This window comes from Cnephaeus nilssonii (assembly GCF_951640355.1).
Source record: "Cnephaeus nilssonii genome assembly, chromosome: 6".
Lineage (NCBI taxonomy): Eukaryota > Metazoa > Chordata > Mammalia > Chiroptera > Vespertilionidae > Cnephaeus > Cnephaeus nilssonii.
Window position 1 is genome coordinate 59,931,482 of NC_137077.1, and position 21,482 is coordinate 59,952,963.

The following is a 21,482-nucleotide window of genomic DNA, read 5'->3' on the forward strand; positions in this document are numbered from 1 at the left end:
GTGAACTCAATCACAAAATTTCGTCTAGTAACTCATTATAGGTGCACCTGAGGGAAATACTATTGCAAAGCCCATTGATAGGCTATGCAATAATGAACTGCTTATTTTATTCTGCTTTTATTCCTCCCTAGGTATAAAATAATTACTGGAAAGCCTTCTGGTGCAATATCTGGAGTACAGAAAGCAGAAAATGGACCAATCGACTGGAGTGGAGACATGCCTATTTCTTGTAGTCTTTCTCGGTGAGTATATCTCCTCTTTTGCAATTTGGTGTTTGGAATATTAATTAACTAAAATCACAAATACTTGAGTGTAGCTTATCGTTGTTGTTTGTTTTATTAGATGTTATTAAAGTATATGCTTTGATTTGTGATTTTTGTCTTTGTGGTGATATAAAAATTAATTACTAGTATAATGTATAAATAATTTTGCCAGACCTATGTGAGGACATAGGACATACATTTTTTAGATTGCTTGGAATTTTGTGCAATGTGGGAAACCATGTTAGGACCTTGGTGTCTTTTATACTGATTTCCATATTGGCAGATCACAAATAGTGGTATATAGATAAGACTAACTAAAATTCTAAAAAAACAGGCACTCAAGAAGTTTAATATATCCCCATTTTTAAAGAGTATTCATATTACTCAAAAGGTGAGAAGTAATAGTTTTCAACTTCCATCATTTCAAATGTTCATATGGGTTTAATTTAGCAGCAGAACTAAAAATATATATATTCTCAGATATGAATTCTGTTAAAACAAAGAAAGATTTAAAGTAAAATAAATTAAAAATAGATGCCCTGGCCGGTTTGGGTCAGTGGTAAGAGCATGGCCTATGGACTGAAGGGTCCCAGGTTTGATTCTGGTCAAGGGCACATACCTCAGTTGTGGGCTCCATTCCAGTCCCAGTTGGGACACATGCAGGAGGCAGCCAATCGATGTGTCTCTCTCACATCAATGTTTCTCTGTGTCTCTCCTCCTCCCTTCCATTCTCTCTAAAAATGAATGGAAAAAATATCCTCAGGTAAGAATTAACAACAACAAAAAAAGTAGAGAGTAAATTATTTTAGGTTTTACTCTGGAAATAAAGCCAAGACATTCATCAATATGTAGAATTTGTGATTAATGAATTAACTGCCATTTTTCCTGAGTGTGATAATTGTATATTCCACAAGTGAACACACACATGATTTACTGACCTATTATAATTTGTGGGTTCTTTTTGTATGACTTTTAACATAAAAATATGTATATGTATATTTATATAGCATAAGCTAATAAAATATTACCTCTCATTTATGATCCCTTCAATTCGCTCAGATCTGCTTTTATCTGCTTTCTCCTTCCCTCCAGCAGGCTCTTTCCTAAGAGCCACAGGAAGGCTGCTCACATTCCCAGACTTACATTCTCACAGCTTTGATTTCTGTGAAAACTCATTTAAACCAACGGTTTCATTGCCAAAATCATTTCTGAAAACCGCTGTTTTGACAGTTTTATTTTTGCATTGTTTTTAAGTTTCCAAAATAAAATTATGTCGTGCAACTAGAATTACCAAGAGAAATTCATTTTATTGGAGAGAAGAAATTTAATATTATAATAATGACTTGTGTTAAATTTTGATTTATAAAATACTCATTTTGGTAATCTCAGGCAAAACATAAAATTTAAAGTAGTCAGGAAATGAATATTTTCTGTGTAATAATTGTATCGCTGAAACCCAGAATCAATGATTTGACAATCTACACTATGGATTGCATATTTTAGGAGGATAACAGGACTTATCTATCAAATCAGTCTTCAGCACCAAGTTACACATTCTTTAATAAAAATTGCTTAGGTACCAGAAAGCATATGATCTTTTTTTTGGTTAATCCTCACCTGAGGATATTTTCCATTGATTTTTTAGAGAAAGTGAAAGGGAAGGGGAGAAGTAGAGGGGAACACATCGATTGGTTGCCTCCCGCATGCACCCAGACTGGGCTAGGTATCCAGCCTGCAACCGAGGTACATGCCTTTGACTAGAATCGAACTCACAACCCTTCAGTCCATGGGCCAACACTCTATTCACTGAGTCAAACTGGCTAGGGCTTTTTTTTTTTTTTCTTTAAATATATTTTTATTGCTTTTTTTTAGAAAGACAGGAATAGATAGAATCATTGATTGGCTGCCTCCTGCATGCCCCCTACTGAACCCCACCACCTGGATATATGCCCTGATGGAATTGAAACAGTGACCTCATGGTTCATGGGTCAAGGCTCAACCACTGAGCCACACCAGTCAGTCTTTTTTCTTTTAATAGTAAGGATATTAAGTATTACTAATTAGCAATGAAAACAACTACCAAAAATGTAATGACTGCAAAAATAGATAACCATCCTGCTCTAGCTGATTTGCTCAGTGGTTAGAGCATCAGCCTGTGCACTGAAGAATTAGGATTCGATTCCAATCAAGGGCACGTGCCTCGGTTGCAGGCTCGATTCCCCACACACAGCCTCCCCCACCCTCCACCCCCTGGAGGTACATGCAGGAGACAGCCAATGGATATGTCTCACATCAATGTTTCTTTTCTCCCTCCCTCCCTACTACCCTTCCACTCTATAAAAATCAATGGAAAAAAATATTCTCAGGTGAGGATGAACTAAAACAGAATAAAATATACATTCCTTTAAAAAAAAAGATAACCATCCTCTTTCTTATATTTATTAGTCAAGATTGAATAGCAAGTAAGAAAAACCTAATTCAACTGGTTTAAGTGGAAAGAAAATAGATTGACTTTGTAATTAAAAGTTCACATGTGTATGTGACTCAAAGCTCAGCTAAATCCTCAGACTCAGGCTCTATCAAGACTTGGTCCCTTCAAATCGCTTTTATCTGCTTTCTCCTTCCCTTCAGCAGGCTCTTTCCTGAGAGCCACAGGAAGGCTGCTCACATTCCCAGACTCACATTCTCACAGCTTTGAAAACTCGGTGGGGAAAAAAGATTTTCTTTCCCGGTAGTTTTAGCAAAGAATTTTGGCGTTGATTCACATTTAACTAACTTATATGCTACCACCTGACCACCTCCAACTAATCATAACCAAACCTGGCTTTTTTTTATTATTATTGATTTCAAAGAGGAAGGGAGAGGGAGAGATAGAAACATCAATGATGAGAGAGAATCATTGGTTGGCTGCCTCCTGCACGCCCCCTACTGGGGATCAAGCCTGCAACCCGGGCATGTGCCCTTGACTGGAATCGAACCTGGGACCCTTCAGTCCGCAGGCTGACGCTCCATCCACTGAGCCAAACCAGCTAGGGCCAAACCTGGCTTTTATACCCATCTATGCACAGGGATTAGAGTTAAGAGAATAGAGAGGTGTAGATTCTCTTACAAAAGGAGGGAATATACATATCTGTTAGGCAAAAATTTTAAATGTTCACTACATATTTTGAAAATTGTTCACAGACAAGGCCTATTACATAGTCAAGAATATATTTTTAAGACTATTTGAAATTCCATAATTGAGAATCTGTTTGAGGATATTTTATAATTCAGAAAAAGAATAACGTCCTTCTGTTCATTTTAAAAAATATACTTTATTAGTCAAAAGTTATTCGTAATTGAATTGGCACTAATTGATTGCTAGATGATTATAGTAATTTTACTGCCTAAATAAGTGTCAATGTTAGAAACTAATTTGAACCAAACTGATCACATATGCTGTGGAGCAGGATCTCAGATGCTCTGGAGAATGGCAGCTTTCCAGCTTATTTTATACACTAGAATCAAAGGAGAAGACCTCAGGAAGGTGCATGAAATCCATTGGTGAGAGATTAAGGAAGTGGGAGAAAGCATAGCAGAGAAATCTCTAGGATTGGATAAAAGACAAAATGGAGAAACACATACTTCCTTTACACTTATGGGTACAGGATATTTTATAGTTAACATTTACAGCATGTAGAGATGGTATGCAGGGAACAAAATAACAATGAGGGGGTCTGGTGCCTGCGGTAGTGGCTTCAAGAGTAGGAAAACAAAATTACTCTGATGTTTCAAAGGTATGTTATCCTAGATGCATAAGAACAATAGACAAAGTTCACTTAAGGTAAAGTTAACCTTTGCTATGGAAGCTATAGGCCTGGGACCAGACTACCCGCTATGATTTTCCCAGTTAGAAATTTGTGGTCAGGCCATCCTGTGTGGTTATTTCTCTTGGTCCCTAAGCCTGCCAGGCATGCCACGTGCCCCCACTGAGCTTGTCAGCTTTATTGCATAGCCCCTTTTTCATTCACAGAAGTATACTATAAAAGGCATATAAATTCAGCCTTTAAAATTATATATTGCAGTGCCGTATTAATAGGACATTAAAAAATAAAGAATGCCAGTCCAGTATGACTCTGGTTGACCAGGAGGTCACTAGTTCGATTCCCCATCAGGGCACATGCCCGGGTTTCAGGCTTGATCCCCACCAGGGGGTGTGCAGGAGGCAGCCAATCCATGTTGATGTTTTTCATGGATGTCTCTATCCCTTTCCCTTCCTCTCTTAAAAAAAAAAAAAAAATTAATAAAAAACAAAGGATATTAAAAACCCTGAAATTAAACAATTATCTTATCCTCATGATCACCTGATTCAAATCAATTGATTTCACCTGGATGGTTTTGTATATACAATGTTAGAATGTGTTTGGAAAAGTGAGGAAACTTGGGAATGAGAGAATCAAAGAAAATAACCAGTAAAAGATAAATTAACATAAAAATACCATAATCTGCCCTAACTGGTTTAGCTCAGGGGATAGAGCATCGGCCTGCAGACTGAAGGGTCCCAGGTTCGATTCCGGTCAAGGGCAAGTACCTTGGTTGCAGGCACATCCCCAGTAGGGAGTGTGCAAGAGGCAGCTGAATCGATGTTTCTAACTCTCTATCCCTCTCCTTTCCTCTCTGTAAAAAATCAATAAAATATTTTTTTAAAAAAATACCATAATCCCTGATTTATTGATGAGTAATAAACTAAAGTTACCTGGCTTTTTGAAAAGTTGGCAGATTTTTTAAAACTTTGATCTAATCTAATAACAATTCCTTTGATTTGATAGTAAATATTATGATTTTGTACCTAGATAAAATACACATTCATTCTTCAATTTTTTTTTAATACTATTTTAGGGGTCTTCAAGTTCTACTTACCCCTGTCCTGGCAAACATCCTTGAGGCTGATCAGGAAAAGTGTTGGGGTTTTGACCAGTTTTTTGCAGAAACTAGTGATATACTTCACCGGATGATAATTCATGTTTTCTCGCTACAACAAATGACAGCTCATAAGATTTATATTCATAGCTATAATACGTAAGTATCTCTTTATGTTTTCTTCCTAGATGATAATGTTGTTATATAGTAATCTTCATAAAATTAGGAGAAAAAATAGAAAAGATACCTCAGCTTCACCAGAGGCACCCACCTTCCCACTTAGAGAATAACGTTTAAGTGCTTAGTAAATTCCTTTTGGAATAAAAGGACTCATTTTCTAAGATTTATAGTAAATTAACTTGGTCTTAAACTGCAAGTTTTACAAGAATATTTTTGTTTCTATGTCTTCTCTCAAATTATATAATCCCATAACCATAAATAGCACCTACCAATAAATAGGCCAGGTTTCATTAAAGTATTGTCCTGTCATATAAAAAATATTGAAGCACATGTTTTAAATATAGCTAGTGTAGTTATTGTTTGTATATGTGGCACAAAACCCTTATTGTGTGCTGGAGAAATAATTTGTTTTACCATGTCATAAATCTATCTGTGTGATAAAACTGCACATAAGTAAATGCACACATACATGTAACACGGGGGAAATCTGAGTAAGATAGGTGGATCAGCATCAACAGTATCAACATCCTGGTTGTATTATACTATATTTTATGTAAGATGTTACCATTGGGAGAAACTGGGTGAAGGGCATATATGTAGCATCTCTCTCTGTTATTTCCTACAACTACATATAAATCATCAGTGATCTCCATATAATTTTTTAAATGAAGGGAAAAAAATTGCACCCATTTTATATGCCTTGGTTTCTGTTTTGACGAGACTCAAATAGCAGTTTTAATGTCTCATAAAACTCAAAAAGAGACTTTTACTGGTAATTTACGAAGAAATAACATTAATTAGATAAAATATTTTAGATATTAATATCTATGTCTAATATAAACATATTAAATAATATTAATATAACATTAGATTAAAGTATAATATGCACCTTTGTTTTGGTACTTAATAGCCTGAATAAAGTAGTATAGTTAGGTGTTGGCCACTATTTCATTTTAAAAATCTATTTGAGCATAAAAAGCTCAACCAAGCCCAGTCAGCGTGGCTCAGTGGTTGAGCATTGACCTATGAACCAAGAGATCATAGTTCGATTTCTGATCAGGGCACTTGCCCGTGTTGTGGGCTTGATCCTCAATGTGGGGTGTGGGGAGGCAGCAGATCAATGATTCCCTCTCATCATTGATGTTTCTATCTCTCTCTCCCTCTCCCTTCCTCTCTGAAGTCAATAAAAATGTTCATATATATATACATATATATGTATATGAACATCCTATATAATAAAACCCTAATATGCAAATCGACCGAACGGTGGAATGACCGGTTGCTATGGTGCGCACTGACCACCAGGGGGCAGACACTCAACACAGGAGCTGACCCCTGGTAGTCAGTGTGCTCCCATAGGGGGAGCGCCACTCAGCCAGAAGCTGGGCTCATGGCTGGCGAGCACAGCGGTGATAGCGGGAGCCTCTCCCGCCTCCGCTGCAGGAGGGCGCTAAGGAGCGAGGGGGGACTGCAAGAGGGTGCAGGCCGGGCTGAGGGACCCCCCCCACCACCACCACCACCACCAGTGCATGAAATTTCATGCACCGGGCCTCCAGTTTTCTAGTTTATATATATATACACACATACACACACATATATATACACATACACACACACACACACACACACACACTCACCCAAGCCTGAGCCAAATTTTAGCAAAGGCTTGTGGGGGAGACAAATCATAACATTGCTGCTGAAACGTTTCTTTGATTTCATGAATCTATTTTGGGAGAATCTAGCTTTTTCCCAAAAACATTTTGAAAATACCTGGTTTTATTAATTGAGTTAACAAATATTATGTAGTGATGTTGTAAGTACTATTCTCAGTTCTTTATATATTAGTCCTCACAACAAATTTGTGAGTTGGGTCCTATTATTCCCATTTTACACACGAGGAAACCGAGCACAGAGGCGTAACTGAAAGTAACAGCAAATAGATGGAATAACTGGAATTCGAACTCAGTCTGATTTCAGAGCCATTGCTCTTAAACTCTGCTATGTTGGCTCCCCATTATTAAATATTAAGAACCCTGTGTATTGTGCATACCCTGTATATGTATGCAAACAAATATTTTAGAATTGCTGTGTAGACAGTTTAGATGAAATTGTTAGTTTAACAGACTTTGTAGTGTTCACATCAACAAAGCAGGGTTTTTGTGGACTGGTCCTGATCTGAAGTACCACTAGAAATGGATGTTGAACTCAGTCATTTTAAAAAAGACTTCACCTCTCTTTTTATCTCAGTTATGTTGTCTTTTTGGATTTTTCTCACACAGTGCTACTGTATTTCATGAACTGGTGTATAAACAAACCAAAATTATTTCTGCAAATCAAGAACTTATATATGAAGGACGCCGCTTAGTTCTAGAACCTGGAAGACTAGTACAGCATTTCCCTAAAACTACTGAGGAAAATCCTATCTTTGTAGTAAGCCGGGAACCTCTGAGTACCATAGGATTGATATATGAAAAAAGTAAGTTGGGATTTTTCTTGTTCTTACTAGCCATTAAAAAAGCCCAACACTGGCCCTGACCGGTTGCTCAGTGTTTAGAGCATCGGCCTTCACACCGGAAGGTCGCAGGTTCGATTCCTGTTCAAGGGCACCTACCTGGGTAACAGGTTCATCCCCCACCCAGGTCAGAGCTTATGTAGGAGGCAACCAGTTGATGTGTCTCTCACATCGATGTTTCTCCCTCTCTCTTTCTCCCCCTCTCCCCTTCCACTCTCTCTGAAAAAAAAGAAAAATCAATGGAAAAATATCTTCAGGTTAGGATTAACAAAACAAACAAACAAAAACTGTAAAAATGATTATCTTCATAAAGTTGATTGATGATGACATTATTGTAGACCTTTCATAAACATTAAAATTTTGTAAATTAGTTGAACAAAATTAGTAAAATTTAAAAGCCTTGTAGGTAATACAATTTGATATTAAATATTTTGTTTCATAAAGTGGTAAAATAATTTGTCATATGTTTCACTGTAGCTTTCTGCTTTTAGTATTTTACTCATATCCAAAATAAACTTTTGTACCATAAATTTCAGCAAATATTTCTTGTGCCCAGTGTGAATGGGACACTTTGCCAGGCCTTAGCGTCTAAGAAAAATTAGATCTGCATTTTGGAGTCTTTTAAATTATTAACTGTTGAAAAAAAATAAACTATCCAGTTTTTTACATTTCTATTTGGATTTTGGGATTTTATTTCAACTTAGAGGCATTGAGCTGGTAGTGTTGGCAATATATTTAAGAAAAAAATGAAATTCCTTAGAAATATTATAGGTAATTTGTTACAGGATGAGCAGCATTGTTTCAAGTGTTGTTGTTGTTCTTTTAAATATGTTTTTATGATTTTTATTTTTTTTAGGGATTGAGAAGGAGAGAGAGAGGGAGACATTGATCTGCTGCCTCTTGCATGCCCCCTACTGGGGATCAAGCCCAAAACCTGGACTTGTGCCCTGACCTAGAATTGAACCTGCCACCACTTGGTTCATGGGAGGATGCTCAACCACTGAGCCACACCAGCCAGGCTGTTGTTGTTTTTTAACCAGGGAAAGAACATTATAGTTTGTCATTATGTTTAATTTAATTTAAAGGTTAATGTTGAAGTTAGAGGTTACTATATAAAGGATACAATAATTTACTCAAAATTCTCTATTTCTGATTTTAACTATTTTACTTAATGTTTCAGTTTCCCTCCCTAAAGTACATCCACGTTATGACTTAGATGGAGATGCTAGCATGGCTAAGGTTAGTATTTAATTAAATTACTGTATAAACATCTGAGTTCAAATTATCTTATCAATAGTGAAAGCAATAAAATGTATTGTGTCTTTATATATGCCTATTTGATTTAGGAAATCATTCACTTAAATTGTTATCCTTTGCAAATTATTTTGTGTTCTTTCTTTTTGAAAGAAATTGACTTTATAGCCTTTTTTTAATTCACAGAAAACTTTCTCCATGGAGGCAGTGCATGTTTAACATTATCATAACATTAAGGATGAAATGTTCATTGCAGTTATATCTATCATTAGCTTTTGGAAATTGGTATTTAATTGTGTTTTTAATTAACCTGATGAAAATATATGTTGGAAAATTTTTATGTAAAAGGTTTCCTTACCCTGTACCATAGTTAGCACCAAATAATAACATTTTGCATTTCTTCTTTAGGCAATTACAGGAGTTGTGTGTTATGCCTGTAGAATTGCCAGTACCTTGCTGCTTTATCAGGAATTGATGCGAAAGGGGATACGATGGTTGATGTAAGTAACAAGTGGAAATTTAAAAATTGATCTTCACATAGACCTCACTAAATAACTGGTAACCACCCCATTTCTTCAGACTAGGTTGGGTCAGCTGCTTGATTTTATTATAATATTTTGTTTTACTTTTAGTTTATAAAACATTTAGCAGCTATTTTATTCATTTGATTTTTATAATAACCATATGAGACAGGATATTAATATCTGAGTTTGAAAACTTATACCACATTTACAATGTGATGGCAAATGAATTCCTTTTCTGAGGACCTTAACTTGGCTGTCATTTTATTGTCTTGGAAGGCTTAGTCATCATTGTAATCCAGTACAACCTGTACTTCCAGGGTTTTTGTCCTCAGAATCTCCCTCTATTTCCTGCCTTTTTCCTAAGTAAAGTATACACTCAGCTTTAAAAAAACACACCAGCATTATTGAAATATAATTCACATGCTATAAAATGTACCCATTTTTAAAAATGTGCAATTCAGTGATTGTTTTTACACAGAGTTGTGTAATTATCACCCCTAATTTTTATCACCCCAAAAAGAAACCTGCACCCATTCACTCCCCACTTTTGTTTTTTTTTTTTTTTTTTTTTTTTTTTTTTTTTAATCTGAACAATAAAGATTTATTTAAAAAAAAAAAAAGGTGCCAAGGTCCAGGCCGCTGTAACTCAGTGGTTGAGCGTTGACCTATGAACCAGGATCTCACGGGTCGATTCCCAGTCAGGGCACATGCCCAGGGTTGCAGTCTCGACCCCCAGGGAGGCAGCTGATCAATGATTCTCTCTCCTCATTGATGTTTCTCTCTCTCTCCCTTCCTCTCTGGAATCAATAAAAATATATATATATATATATTTTTTTTTTAATTTCTTTATTGATTAAGGTGTCACATATTTGTCCTCATCCCCCCATTCCCATCCCACACCCCTCCCCTTGGATGCCCCAACCCTCTGTTGAACTTAAGCATTGGTTAGGCTCATATGCATGCACACAAGACCTTTGGTTGATCTCTCCCCCCTCCCCCCACCCTCCCCTATCCTCCCTCTGAGGCCCGATAGTCCGATCGATGCCTCCTTGTTTCTGGTTCTGTTCTTGTTCATCCGTCTATGTTGTTCATCATTTCCCCTAGATGAGCGAAATCATGTGTCACTATAGATATACTTATAAGAATTGAATGTGCGACGAGCAAAAATAGTTATGCTGACAGGCAAATGAATCAGTCTGTAGTGAGTTTCTTTCTGGACCAACAGTTCTTTTGAGACCCAATATCAATGTCCACCGGTTCCCTATGAGTACATGTCGGCACTGACCCCTCAGCTCTGGATGGTGGACAAATGGTGGTAATGCAGGTCCGACTCCCTCTGGTTTGGTCTCGGCTGGACCCGAGGGCACTGCTTCACCCGGATCCAGGGGCCCACGGCCTCGCCCGGACCCGGGGCCCAGGGCTCACCCGGCTCCAGGGGCCCGCGGCCTCGCCCGGACCCGGGGCCCAGGGCTCACCCGGCTCCAGGGGCCCGCGGCCTCGCCCGGACCCGGGGCCCAGGGCTCACCCGGCTCCAGGGGCCCGCGGCCTCGCCCGGACCCGGGGCCCAGGGCTCACCCGGCTCCAGGGGCCCGCGGCCTCGCCCCGACCCGGGGCCCAGGGCTCACCCGGCTCCAGGGGCCCGCGGCCTCGCCCCGACCCGGGGCCCAGGGCTCACCCGGCTCCAGGGGCCCGCGGCCTCGCCCCGACCCGGGGCCCAGGGCTCACCCGGCTCCAGGGGCCCGCGGCCTCGCCCCGACCCGGGGCCCAGGGCTCACCCGGCTCCAGGGGCCCGCGGCCTCGCCCCGACCCGGGGCCCAGGGCTCACCCGGCTCCAGGGGCCCGCGGCCTCGCCCCGACCCGGGGCCCAGGGCTCACCCGGCTCCAGGGGCCCGCGGCCTCGCCCCGACCCGGGGCCCAGGGCTCACCCGGCTCCAGGGGCCCGCGGCCTCGCCCCGACCCGGGGCCCAGGGCTCACCCGGCTCCAGGGGCCCGCGGCCTCGCCCCGACCCGGGGCCCAGGGCTCACCCGGCTCCAGGGGCCCGCGGCCTCGCCCGGACCCGGGGCCCAGGGCTCACCCGGCTCCAGGGGCCCGCGGCCTCGCCCGGACCCGGGGCCCAGGGCTCACCCGGCTCCAGGGGCCCGCGGCCTCGCCCGGACCCGGGGCCCAGGGCTCACCCGGCTCCAGGGGCCCGCGGCCTCGCCCGGACCCGGGGCCCAGGGCTCACCCGGCTCCAGGGGCCCGCGGCCTCGCCCCGACCCGGGGCCCAGGGCTCACCCGGCTCCAGGGGCCCGGGGCCCAGGGCTCACCCGGCTCCAGGGGCCCGCGGCCTCGCCCCGACCCGGGGCCCAGGGCTCACCCGGCTCCAGGGGCCCGCGGCCTCGCCCGGACCCGGGGCCCAGGGCTCACCCGGCTCCAGGGGCCCGCGGCCTCGCCCCGACCCGGGGCCCAGGGCTCACCCGGCTCCAGGGGCCCGCGGCCTCGCCCGGACCCGGGGCCCAGGGCTCACCCGGCTCCAGGGGCCCGCGGCCTCGCCCGGACCCGGGGCCCAGGGCTCACCCGGCTCCAGGGGCCCGCGGCCTCGCCCAGACCCAGGATTCAACCTCACCCGGACCCAGGGGCGCACGGCCTCGCCCGGACCCAGGATTCAGCTTCACCCGGACCCAGGGGCGCATGGCCTCGCCCGGACCCAGGGGCACGTGGCCTCACCCGGACCCGGGGCCCAGCCTCACCCTGACCCAGTTCCCAGCCTCACCCATACCCAGGGGCACGCGGCTTCACCCGGATCCGGGACCCAGCGGGGTTTCGTCTTCTTGATCCCAATTCCTGTTGGTCAATTCCCTCTCAGCAATTCCTTCGGCCATTTTCTCAGAGTTCCAGGGCAGCCACCGCAGAACTCGTTGGGCGGCGGGCTCGGCGAAGCTCCGGTGTGCCCGGTGCGCGGCGGCGGGCTGGTCCGGGGTGGCTGCGTCGGCCCTTGGGTCTGCAGCGGTGGCCGGTCGCCGAGCGTGCGCACCTGGCCGCTTCCGGGGTGTTGAGATTCTTGAAGGACTCGGAGGTCAGCAAGCGCGTAGTCTCCCGCCCCATGTCTCCCAGGGGCTCGTCTGTCCGTGCTCGGCAGCGAGTGAAGCCTTCCCCTCAGCCGGAGACCGCTGGGGGAACTGCACCGAGCACGTTCCAGGCCACCATTGTGTCGCCTGAGCCGTAGTTTTTAAAGTGTGGTCTTTGGGTCACCGGCATCAGCTTCATCCCGCGTACCCCTCTCTTTTATTCTAGTTGTATAGCATCCGCTCAGTTAGCCCTCCGGTGGTTCTGGATGGTGTCTGCTCTGCTCTCCCGTTGTAGTCTCAAAACCGTTGTGGTAGGCAGCAATCAGGCTTCTGCCCTATGCCTCCATCTTGGTCCTTGTTTGTATAGTTAAGTCTTGATTGTTGTTGGTGTCACTGGGAGGAATTGTCCTCCAGGCCTATTGGCCGTGCGGACCCTCTGTGTCTATAAAGGAAGAGTTGCTGTGCGGAAGACACGCCTATGTGCCGGGTCTTGGTGCAGCAAGGCTTCGGCGCTCACTGCGTCTGCCTCTTGAATGTGTCCCTTATGGGAGTGGTCGAAGTCTGGTGTCATCTCACACCGACCACTAGATGCCCTCATTTCTGGGTCTCCAATGTAGTGTAGGTCAGCTACTGCCTGTGGCCCCTCAGCAGGAATTACAGCATCCCTTATATTCGTGACCTGTTTCGGTGCCTTCCCCTTTTGGCTGCCTCCCTATCGCTCAGCTTCCCCAATCTCCCTAGGTGGTCGCTCTTGATATCCCCCTTTGTGGGCTGAGTGCAAAGTCTTGGTGTTGTTAAGCCTTGGTTGCTGTTGGTACACTGGGAGGATGTGACCTCCGGCCCAATTGGCTGTGAGGATCAGCTGTGTCTATGCCGGGAGACAGCCCCATTCAACTAGACTTGCAAAATTGTAAAAGCCTCTGTGTTCAGCTTTGATGGGGCGGAGTTACAGGGCGGAGCCTACCGCCTTGGCTTCCTGTCAGCCCCGCCCTATGAGGTTCCTGTGTCTCAGTGTCCCTCCGTACTCCCAGCAAACACCTCTGAGAGAAAAGCGCCCTGGAGTTTCGCGCGCTGCCAAACAGTCTAGTCTCTCCCCCAATGAATCTGGATTCCCAGATTCTCTCCCGGAACTGGGTTTCCGTGTAGTCAGAATTGGGGCTCACCTCAGTCTGGCGCTTTTGTCTCCTTCCCTCCAGGGCGACTCAGCGGCACAGTCAACAGCCCATCCTCCGCGCACAATCCCCTGCGCGCCTCCGGTGCTCTGTTCTTCGCCGCCTCTCTGCATCTCTGCCCCACAGTCCAGTTTTCCCCAGTATGAGCCTGGTTTCCCCGGGTCTTTCCCGGAACTGGGGTTCAGTGCAGTTGGAACTAGGGATTCAGCACAGTCCGGAGCTTTTGTCTCCTTCCCGCTAGGGCAATCCAGCGGCACAGGCAACAGACCCTCCTCTGCGCGCATTCCCGTGCGCGGCTCCGGCGCAGCTCCTCTGTGTCTCCGTCCCACAGCTCAGACTCCCCCAGCATGAGCCCGGCTTCCCAGGGTTTCGCCGGGAAATGGGGTTCAGTGCAGTCGGAGCTGGGGTTCAGCACAATCTGGCGCTTTTATCTCCTTCCCGCCAGAGAACGCCAGCCAGGCCGTCAGCCGCCCCTTCCTCTCCGGCTCCGTCTTCCCCGCACGCTCGCGGGCTCGTGTCTCCGCCCGTGTCTCCATACCTCAAGCTTTTACGGCTTCTCTGATTTTCCTTGTGGTTTTCTTTTTCCTTCTAATTGTGGGCATTTCAGTCAGCCAGCTTTCCTGTGGTTCTGGATGATGTCCGTTTTGACTTTTAGTTGTGTTTTTGATATTGTTGTGCCCGGCTGTAGGTTAGGTGTTTAACCTATGCCGCCATCTTGGTTTCCCCCCCCACTTTTGTTATAACCTCCTAGCCCTAGGCAACCACTAGTATACTTTCTGTTGTTATAGATTTGCCTGTTCTAGACATTTTATAAATGAAAGCATACGCTATGAGCACACACTCACCTTGACAAGCAATTTAAAAGCTAATTTTTGTTTTTTACTAAGTCACTTAATATAGTTATTCTGGGTCAGCATATTGATCATCTAGTTCAGTATGTTCCCCCTAAAAGTGACACTAGGAAATGTTTTGAAAAGGACCTTTTTTTAATTTTTCATGATTTGTAGATACCATCTTTGCTTCTGATAGAAATGGGGAATAAATGATGTCTTTTAAGAATCATAACTAGTTCTATACAACATCATTTGAAGTTTTTGAATGTTATACACCCACAGTAATGGCCTCATGTTCTCTGGGCTCCTAGTGTTCTTTAGCTTAAATGCTTGTAACAGCTTCTGTGTGCCCACTTCAGACCTAGCCTTCCCTTCTTGCAAAAACATGTATGGAGCATGTCATCGTTCTTGTTCTGCTGCTGCTTCTAAGGAGAAAAAGGGCTCTTTTTTCCCCTTTTACTTTATGTTTAATCCAAATTATATTCTTATAATATTTTTTTATGTGTTCATAAGCCTGTGTTTTTCTCTTTTCATTAAGAAGCCTCTTTGCTTTTACTAAATAGTTTCTGGAGAATCTAAGTGTTGACTCCATTTGTCTTCACAGTATTGTTACTAACAGCTCTCGTTCCTCTTGCCGTTGTTACCTACCCTAATCACTGCTCCCTGAAGCTTTTATTCCTTTTACTTTTGAGCTTTTAGTTTATTAAATCATGAGAAAATAGTTTTTAATGTAGACCACTGTTGGTAAACTTGTTTTTCAGTTAGTAAGGTCTCTTTGTTTTTATTTTGTTTTTATAACCTTTAAACGTATAAATACTATTCTTAGCAAAAACAAGCATCAGGTCTTAGTTTGTTGACCCCTGATGTAAACCAAACGCCCTTCAATTATATTATTTACTAGTAGTAGCCCATCGCGCGATACCGGCTGGGAACCGCAGCGCATCTCCGGGAGCCACGCTGCTTCTATGGGAGCTGGGAGCCGTGCGGCTTCCGCGGGAGGAGGAAGCGAGCGTGGGCACCGGGAGGGAGCCCCACGGCTTCCATGGGAGGGGGGCCCGCCGTCTCTGGGCCTGCGCTCAGCCGCGGAGGCTGCGGGCCAGCACCCCGTCCCCTAGAGACCCTCCGTGGCCGGGGCATCTCAGCGGCAGCCCCCCCTCCCAGGACTGGGGGACTCCGGCAAGGCTGAGGGGACTGGGTGCCGCCATCTTGTGGCTATGGGCGCCACCATCTTTGTGACGGAGTGATGGTTAATTTGCATATTGCCCTTTTATTAGATAGGATGTCATGCTGCTTCTTGAGAGGTTATCTTCATTTAAAGTAGAAATCGAACAGCAGTCTACTATGAGTAGTAAAAATTCTGGTAGTATAAAATGTAATGCTACTCAGCTTATTTCTTTTTATTGTAGATTAGTTTTTATTTTTAATCTTTTAATGCTTCGGATTTCTAAATTGTTAACCCAATATGTAGTAATGGTTTATGCCCTAGATATGTATAAGACTCACAGAAATGCTTTTAATAATAAAAAGTGAATTGGCTCTCATAATATATCAAGACTGTTAAGAAATTTGAACAGAAGAACAACAGTGTAATTAGTGGTAGGCTAGAGAAAACAAATAATTCCTAAGATATACTAATGAGAATATTTTTTTTAGAGAATTAGTTAAAGATGATTATAATGAAACTGTTCACAAAAAGACAGAAGTTGTGATCACATTGGAATTCTGCCTCAGAAGCATTCAAAGTATGAAAGTGTGAGTAGGTTATTTCCTTAACTAATAGTTGTTAAAATGTTCAATATTGTTACATTTCTGTTTAATTTGTTTAATTATCCTTGACACATATTGCATGCTATGCAAATGTTTGTATTAAGGCACAACCTTAGTTTAAGTTTCTACCTCACAACGGCAGAAAAATAAACAGTTGTCTCAGTAAGTAATGAACACCATCTCTGTTAGCATTTCTCATTCCCTTTGTTAGGGAAAAGGTAACCTGAGCCAGAAACATCTCATGTTATACCTTGCAAAGCAGATGCTCTGAATAGGAAAATAAAAAACCTGTAATCAACAAAGGAAATAGGAAGAGGTATTCTAGAACTGTAGTTTTGTAGTATTTTTAGAATTTGGGGTTTACTTTGCTAAGCTTATCCCTGAGAATGTCTTTTGAAACAGAATATTTTAAATTGCCCTCTTCCTAGGCTATACTATGTACTGCATAGAAAATATAATTAGTGAAATCAGAATTTACTATTGACTACTATTAATTCTGGCATAAGACTATATGAAATTAAGTTGTCTTATATTTTATCTCTTAACCTGCAAATTTATAAGTAGAAGTATATAAAATTCCTTCTTTACAAAGACATCAAGTTTTCTTGAAATCTATTGCTTAGTAGACTTTGTATTCAGAATTTTATTCTTAAATTATGATAATAAGAACTCAAATGTAATTTATAAAAAATCTTTTTAGATTAAATCTGTGTATTCATTATACTCATTTAATTTTTCCATACTTGGTTTTCACACAGATATGAAAAGTTGTTGAAAACCAACCTAGAAGCAACAGACTTAGATGAAATTTCAGACATACACACCAAATTGTTGAGAGTAAGTATTTACAAAATGGTGACAATCATAGGCTTATAATCAATTTCTTTGCTGGTAAGAATAGATCTAAACTTTGCCAGAGGGATGATGTACCTAAAGGATACCTAAAGTATTCTTTTCCTATTTTTAGGAACTACTTATAATGTTTAAATACCCTTTCTGCCATGCAATTCTTTATGGTATTTCCAAATGCCTACTTTGCTTTAAGCCCATTTCTCTCTCCCTTTCTTCCTGTCTCTCTTTAAAATTGATAATGTTCTTATGTTGCTGCTATGGCAGTTAAAGCAAGCTCATAAATGTAATTTAACAAACAGTGCTTAAACTTGCTTAGAATTAGATGCAAGTTAGGAAAATATCAGATTTTTTTCTAAAATAAAAAGTAAGGAAAGAAAGATTTAGTTTCCTAAAGGCAGGGAATCATTTCTATACCTAAAGAAATTAGGACAAAAGTCTCTCTTCTACTGAAAAATACAGTAGCATTTCAGGTAGTCTCTGGATTTCTTATTATAATGTGTTGTAAAAGAACTGATTACTAATCCCAGGATTGCCCCTGTTTACCTAGCTATTCCTGCCTGGTGACTTAAGCAAGGCCTTTAATTCTTTGCTTCCTTATTTTCTTTTTCTTTAAAATACGCAGTTTCTTATCCTGTTGTGCCAATTAAATGAGATAAATAAAAATGCTATACTCCTGCAAATTTTTAGCATTTGAAGTATTCTTTCATGAAATGGATGTTAAAAAGGAAAAAGAACTTGATACAGTACCCCCTTTCTCTTTTCCAGCTTAGGCTGATTTTTAGTTGTTTTTTTTCTTCAGTTTTATATCTAGGACAGTGATTTTGAAAATATGAGTCATGAACAACTAGTAGGTTGTAAAGTTAAGTGTGTTGCAGTCAGTTAAGTGTGTTTTTAAATGGAATGGAATAGGAAGTGTTAGCATGCATCACATATGATAAGGAAATTACTGTTCCAGGAAACTCAGTTCAGTTATATATATATATATACACACATTTAAGTCATACAGAGTTAAAATAAAGTGAATGTCATGGTCAAAAAAGTTTTTTTAAATTATATAGAATAAAGCAAATAAAAGTCAAGAAACAAATTGTCTTCCCCAATATTTGCTTGTTTTAAATATAGGCAGTTATATTGTGTTTTTTGTTCTTTTTCTGCTTTTGTCTTAGAACTTTATTTACTAGCTCATAGTCCTAATGGATACTTATTTCTAGTGCAGGCATCATTTGAGCACTTTGAATTGAAGTTGTATGTTAGGGAGCCCAAGTGTTTCTCACTTGTATGACATTTTTGTGAAGATTTAGATTTCCTATGAGAATTGTGCCCATGATTAAATGGCTTAAGGTCACTGAGTCTTATGAAATAAGGGCTTTAACTTCAGGCCAATTACTTGTCACTATGTTGAATTGTTTTTTCTCATAACTTATTTGTTTAAGATCTCCTACTGTAAAACAAAATTTTTAAATAAAACGTATATGTAGAAATGATACCATATATGCTCCCCACCCAAAAATGATTATTAAAAGTTCTGTTTAGTGTCCTGCAGCAGTGGTTTTCAGAGTAGGTCCTGGACCAACAGTCCCAGCCTCACATAGGAACTTGTTAGAAATGTATATTTGAGGCCCCACCTATTGAATCAGAAACTGTGATGGGAGAAGGAGAGAGAGATAGAGACATTAATGATGAGAGAGAATCATTGATTGGCTGTCTCCTGCACGCCCCCCACTGGGGATTGAGCCCGCAACCCAGGCATGTGCCCTTGGCCGGAATCGAACCTGGAACCCTCCAGTCCGCAGGCTGACGCTCTATCCACTGAGCCAAGCCAGCTAGGGCTTGGCTACCTATATTTTATCCTTGGGGCTTAATTATGGGATAGAGTATTAACCATATTTTACAGATAAAGAAACAAGCTTAATTGAACGATTAAATGTATTTGTATATTCTGACTTCGAGTTTAAATAATCCATAAAGAAATATGATTAAGACTTTAGACTCCGTTGGCACTGTGATTATCATTTCTGATTTTTTGGTAATCTGGATCTGCACCCATTGATTTTATTTAGCTTTCCAGTTCTCGGGGAACAATAGAAACCAGTCTTCAGGATATCGAAAGCAAATTATCTCCAGGTGGATTGCTGTCAGATACATGGGCCCATCAAGAAGGCACTCATCCAAAAGATAGACAGTAGGTTATAATTTTATTGGTAGTTTCTGCTCTTATTAATAATGTACTTTTTCACATCGAATCAGTTAATTTATTTGGGTTTTTCTTCCTTAAATAGTGTAGAAAAGCTACAAGTCCTGTTAAATTGGATCACAGAGATTTACTATCAATTCAAAAAAGACAAAGCAGAACGTAGTAAGTAAAATTTGCCATTTGTTAATCTAACAAAATCAGCCCTACTAGTTGTAATTCAGTTTATAGTGAAGAACAAATTTAGTATATTTATAAGGGTGGCTGCTTAAGTTATTTTTCAGAGATTTGATTTTGTCAGAAATTAAATGTACTAAAATGATTTTTAAAACCAACCTTTTGGATATTTCAAACCAGGGGTCATGAACTCCATAACCTCTAGAGGCTGGCACATAGCAGGAATAAAATTGGCCAGTGGAGACTGAGGAGAACTGGAGAGGAGATACCCCCATCCAAAGGGGAGAGTCACTATTTAAATTCATCTGATTTATTGCCCAATCTCTCTGTGTCTCAAAAAGAGCTAGAAAAACAGGTTTTATTTGAAATATCCTGTTTTTAAATATTGGCAACTAATATTCCTTTTTAATGTTAACACCTCACAGACCAAATGAAAGCACTTGTGGCCTGTATCTAACTCACGGGTCACAAGCTAGTGACACCTGCTTTAAACTCTTAGATTTTTTTAAAGGAATCTCAAAGAAAAAAATACTGTGTGTGATTTTATGATTGTACATTTACAAAAGTAATATATTTTTTTTACTTTTAGGATTAGCTTATAATGAAGAACAGATCCACAAATTTGATAAGTAAGTGTCCAGATTATGTTTAATAATTATTTTTGGTTATGTTATTAATGTAATTCTTCTTAAAGTTTAAATTAATTACAATTTAAAATATGTTTTAATCTTGGCACTACACAATTATTACTGTGTGCACGTATTTGAGGCTCACTTATCTGGCTCCAGATTGAGAGGATACTGAGGTGGGAGAAAGGGGCAGGCTTCTCCTGCCTCAGGTGCTTCTATTGCATAGGGGCAGATAATGGAGACATAGGCGAGTACAGACTTAACTACCTTCTTCACCTTAATTCAATAAATATTTTTTTACCATTCTCCCTTCTCATTCTCCTCCTCTTGCTGCTATAATCTCTGTTAGAAACATTTGGCCTTCGTAAATATTCTAAAGTCAAAACTTTCAGGAAACAAACTTTACATATTGGAAAATTTTTAAATATTGGAAATAGAAACAGTGATATTGGTTTAAGCCTCTGATTATTCCTAAATTCTAGGCAAAAACTGTATTACCATGCAACAAAAGCAATGACCCACTTCACAGATGAATGTGTTAAAAAGTACGAGACATTTTTGGATAAGTCAGAAGAATGGATGAGGTAGGTAAACTATTTGGGGGCAATGAGTGGTTGATTGTATAATACACATTTTAATGTATATTGTATATTTTAAGTAGGAATAATATTTCATTAGATTGCTTATTAACTGATTCTTTTTGGTTTTCAGAAAGATGCTTCATCTTAAGAAGCAGTTGTTATCCCTAACTAATCAGTGTTTAGATATTGAAGAAGAAATATCAAAGTATCAAGACTATACTAATGAGGTACAGCTATCAAAGTATTTAGGGGGAAAAGTACCTTTTTTCCTATTATAAAAAATGGAAATAAATTCTTTTTTATTTACATTTTATTATGAATGAGAAGGGAGAAATAGCACATAATATGCATGTATCAGCTCTACTTGCCTGTTTGTGGGATATAGAGATACATATTTTTTAATCCTGTCATGAGGATATGTTTTTATTGATCTTTAGAGAGAGAGAGAGAGAAGCTTCAACGTGAGAGAGAAACATTGATCAGTTGCCTCCCATAGGCACCCCATTTAGGGATCGAGCCCGCTACCTTTTGGTTTACAGGTTGACACTCTAACCAACTAACCCACCCAGCCAGGTCTGTGGTATATATTTCGAGCCAAGT

The 21,482-nt window shown here is 41.4% G+C and overlaps 1 protein-coding gene across 2 annotated transcripts in view; it reads left to right on the top strand.

Annotated features, from left to right (window-relative positions):
- Positions 1-21,482, top strand: part of TBK1 (TANK binding kinase 1) — a 50,350-nt gene that overhangs the window by 22,796 nt on the left and 6,072 nt on the right. For both annotated transcript variants that reach the window (XM_079773639.1, XM_079773640.1), the window contains 12 exons: positions 132-242; positions 5,142-5,321; positions 7,622-7,818; positions 9,035-9,093; positions 9,517-9,608; positions 16,339-16,437; positions 17,211-17,289; positions 19,365-19,486; positions 19,584-19,660; positions 20,262-20,301; positions 20,784-20,885; positions 21,013-21,109. In XM_079773639.1, coding sequence (XP_079629765.1) covers positions 132-242; positions 5,142-5,321; positions 7,622-7,818; positions 9,035-9,093; positions 9,517-9,608; positions 16,339-16,437; positions 17,211-17,289; positions 19,365-19,486; positions 19,584-19,660; positions 20,262-20,301; positions 20,784-20,885; positions 21,013-21,109 — 1,255 coding nt within the window. The remainder of the gene's footprint in view (positions 1-131; positions 243-5,141; positions 5,322-7,621; positions 7,819-9,034; positions 9,094-9,516; positions 9,609-16,338; positions 16,438-17,210; positions 17,290-19,364; positions 19,487-19,583; positions 19,661-20,261; positions 20,302-20,783; positions 20,886-21,012; positions 21,110-21,482) is intronic.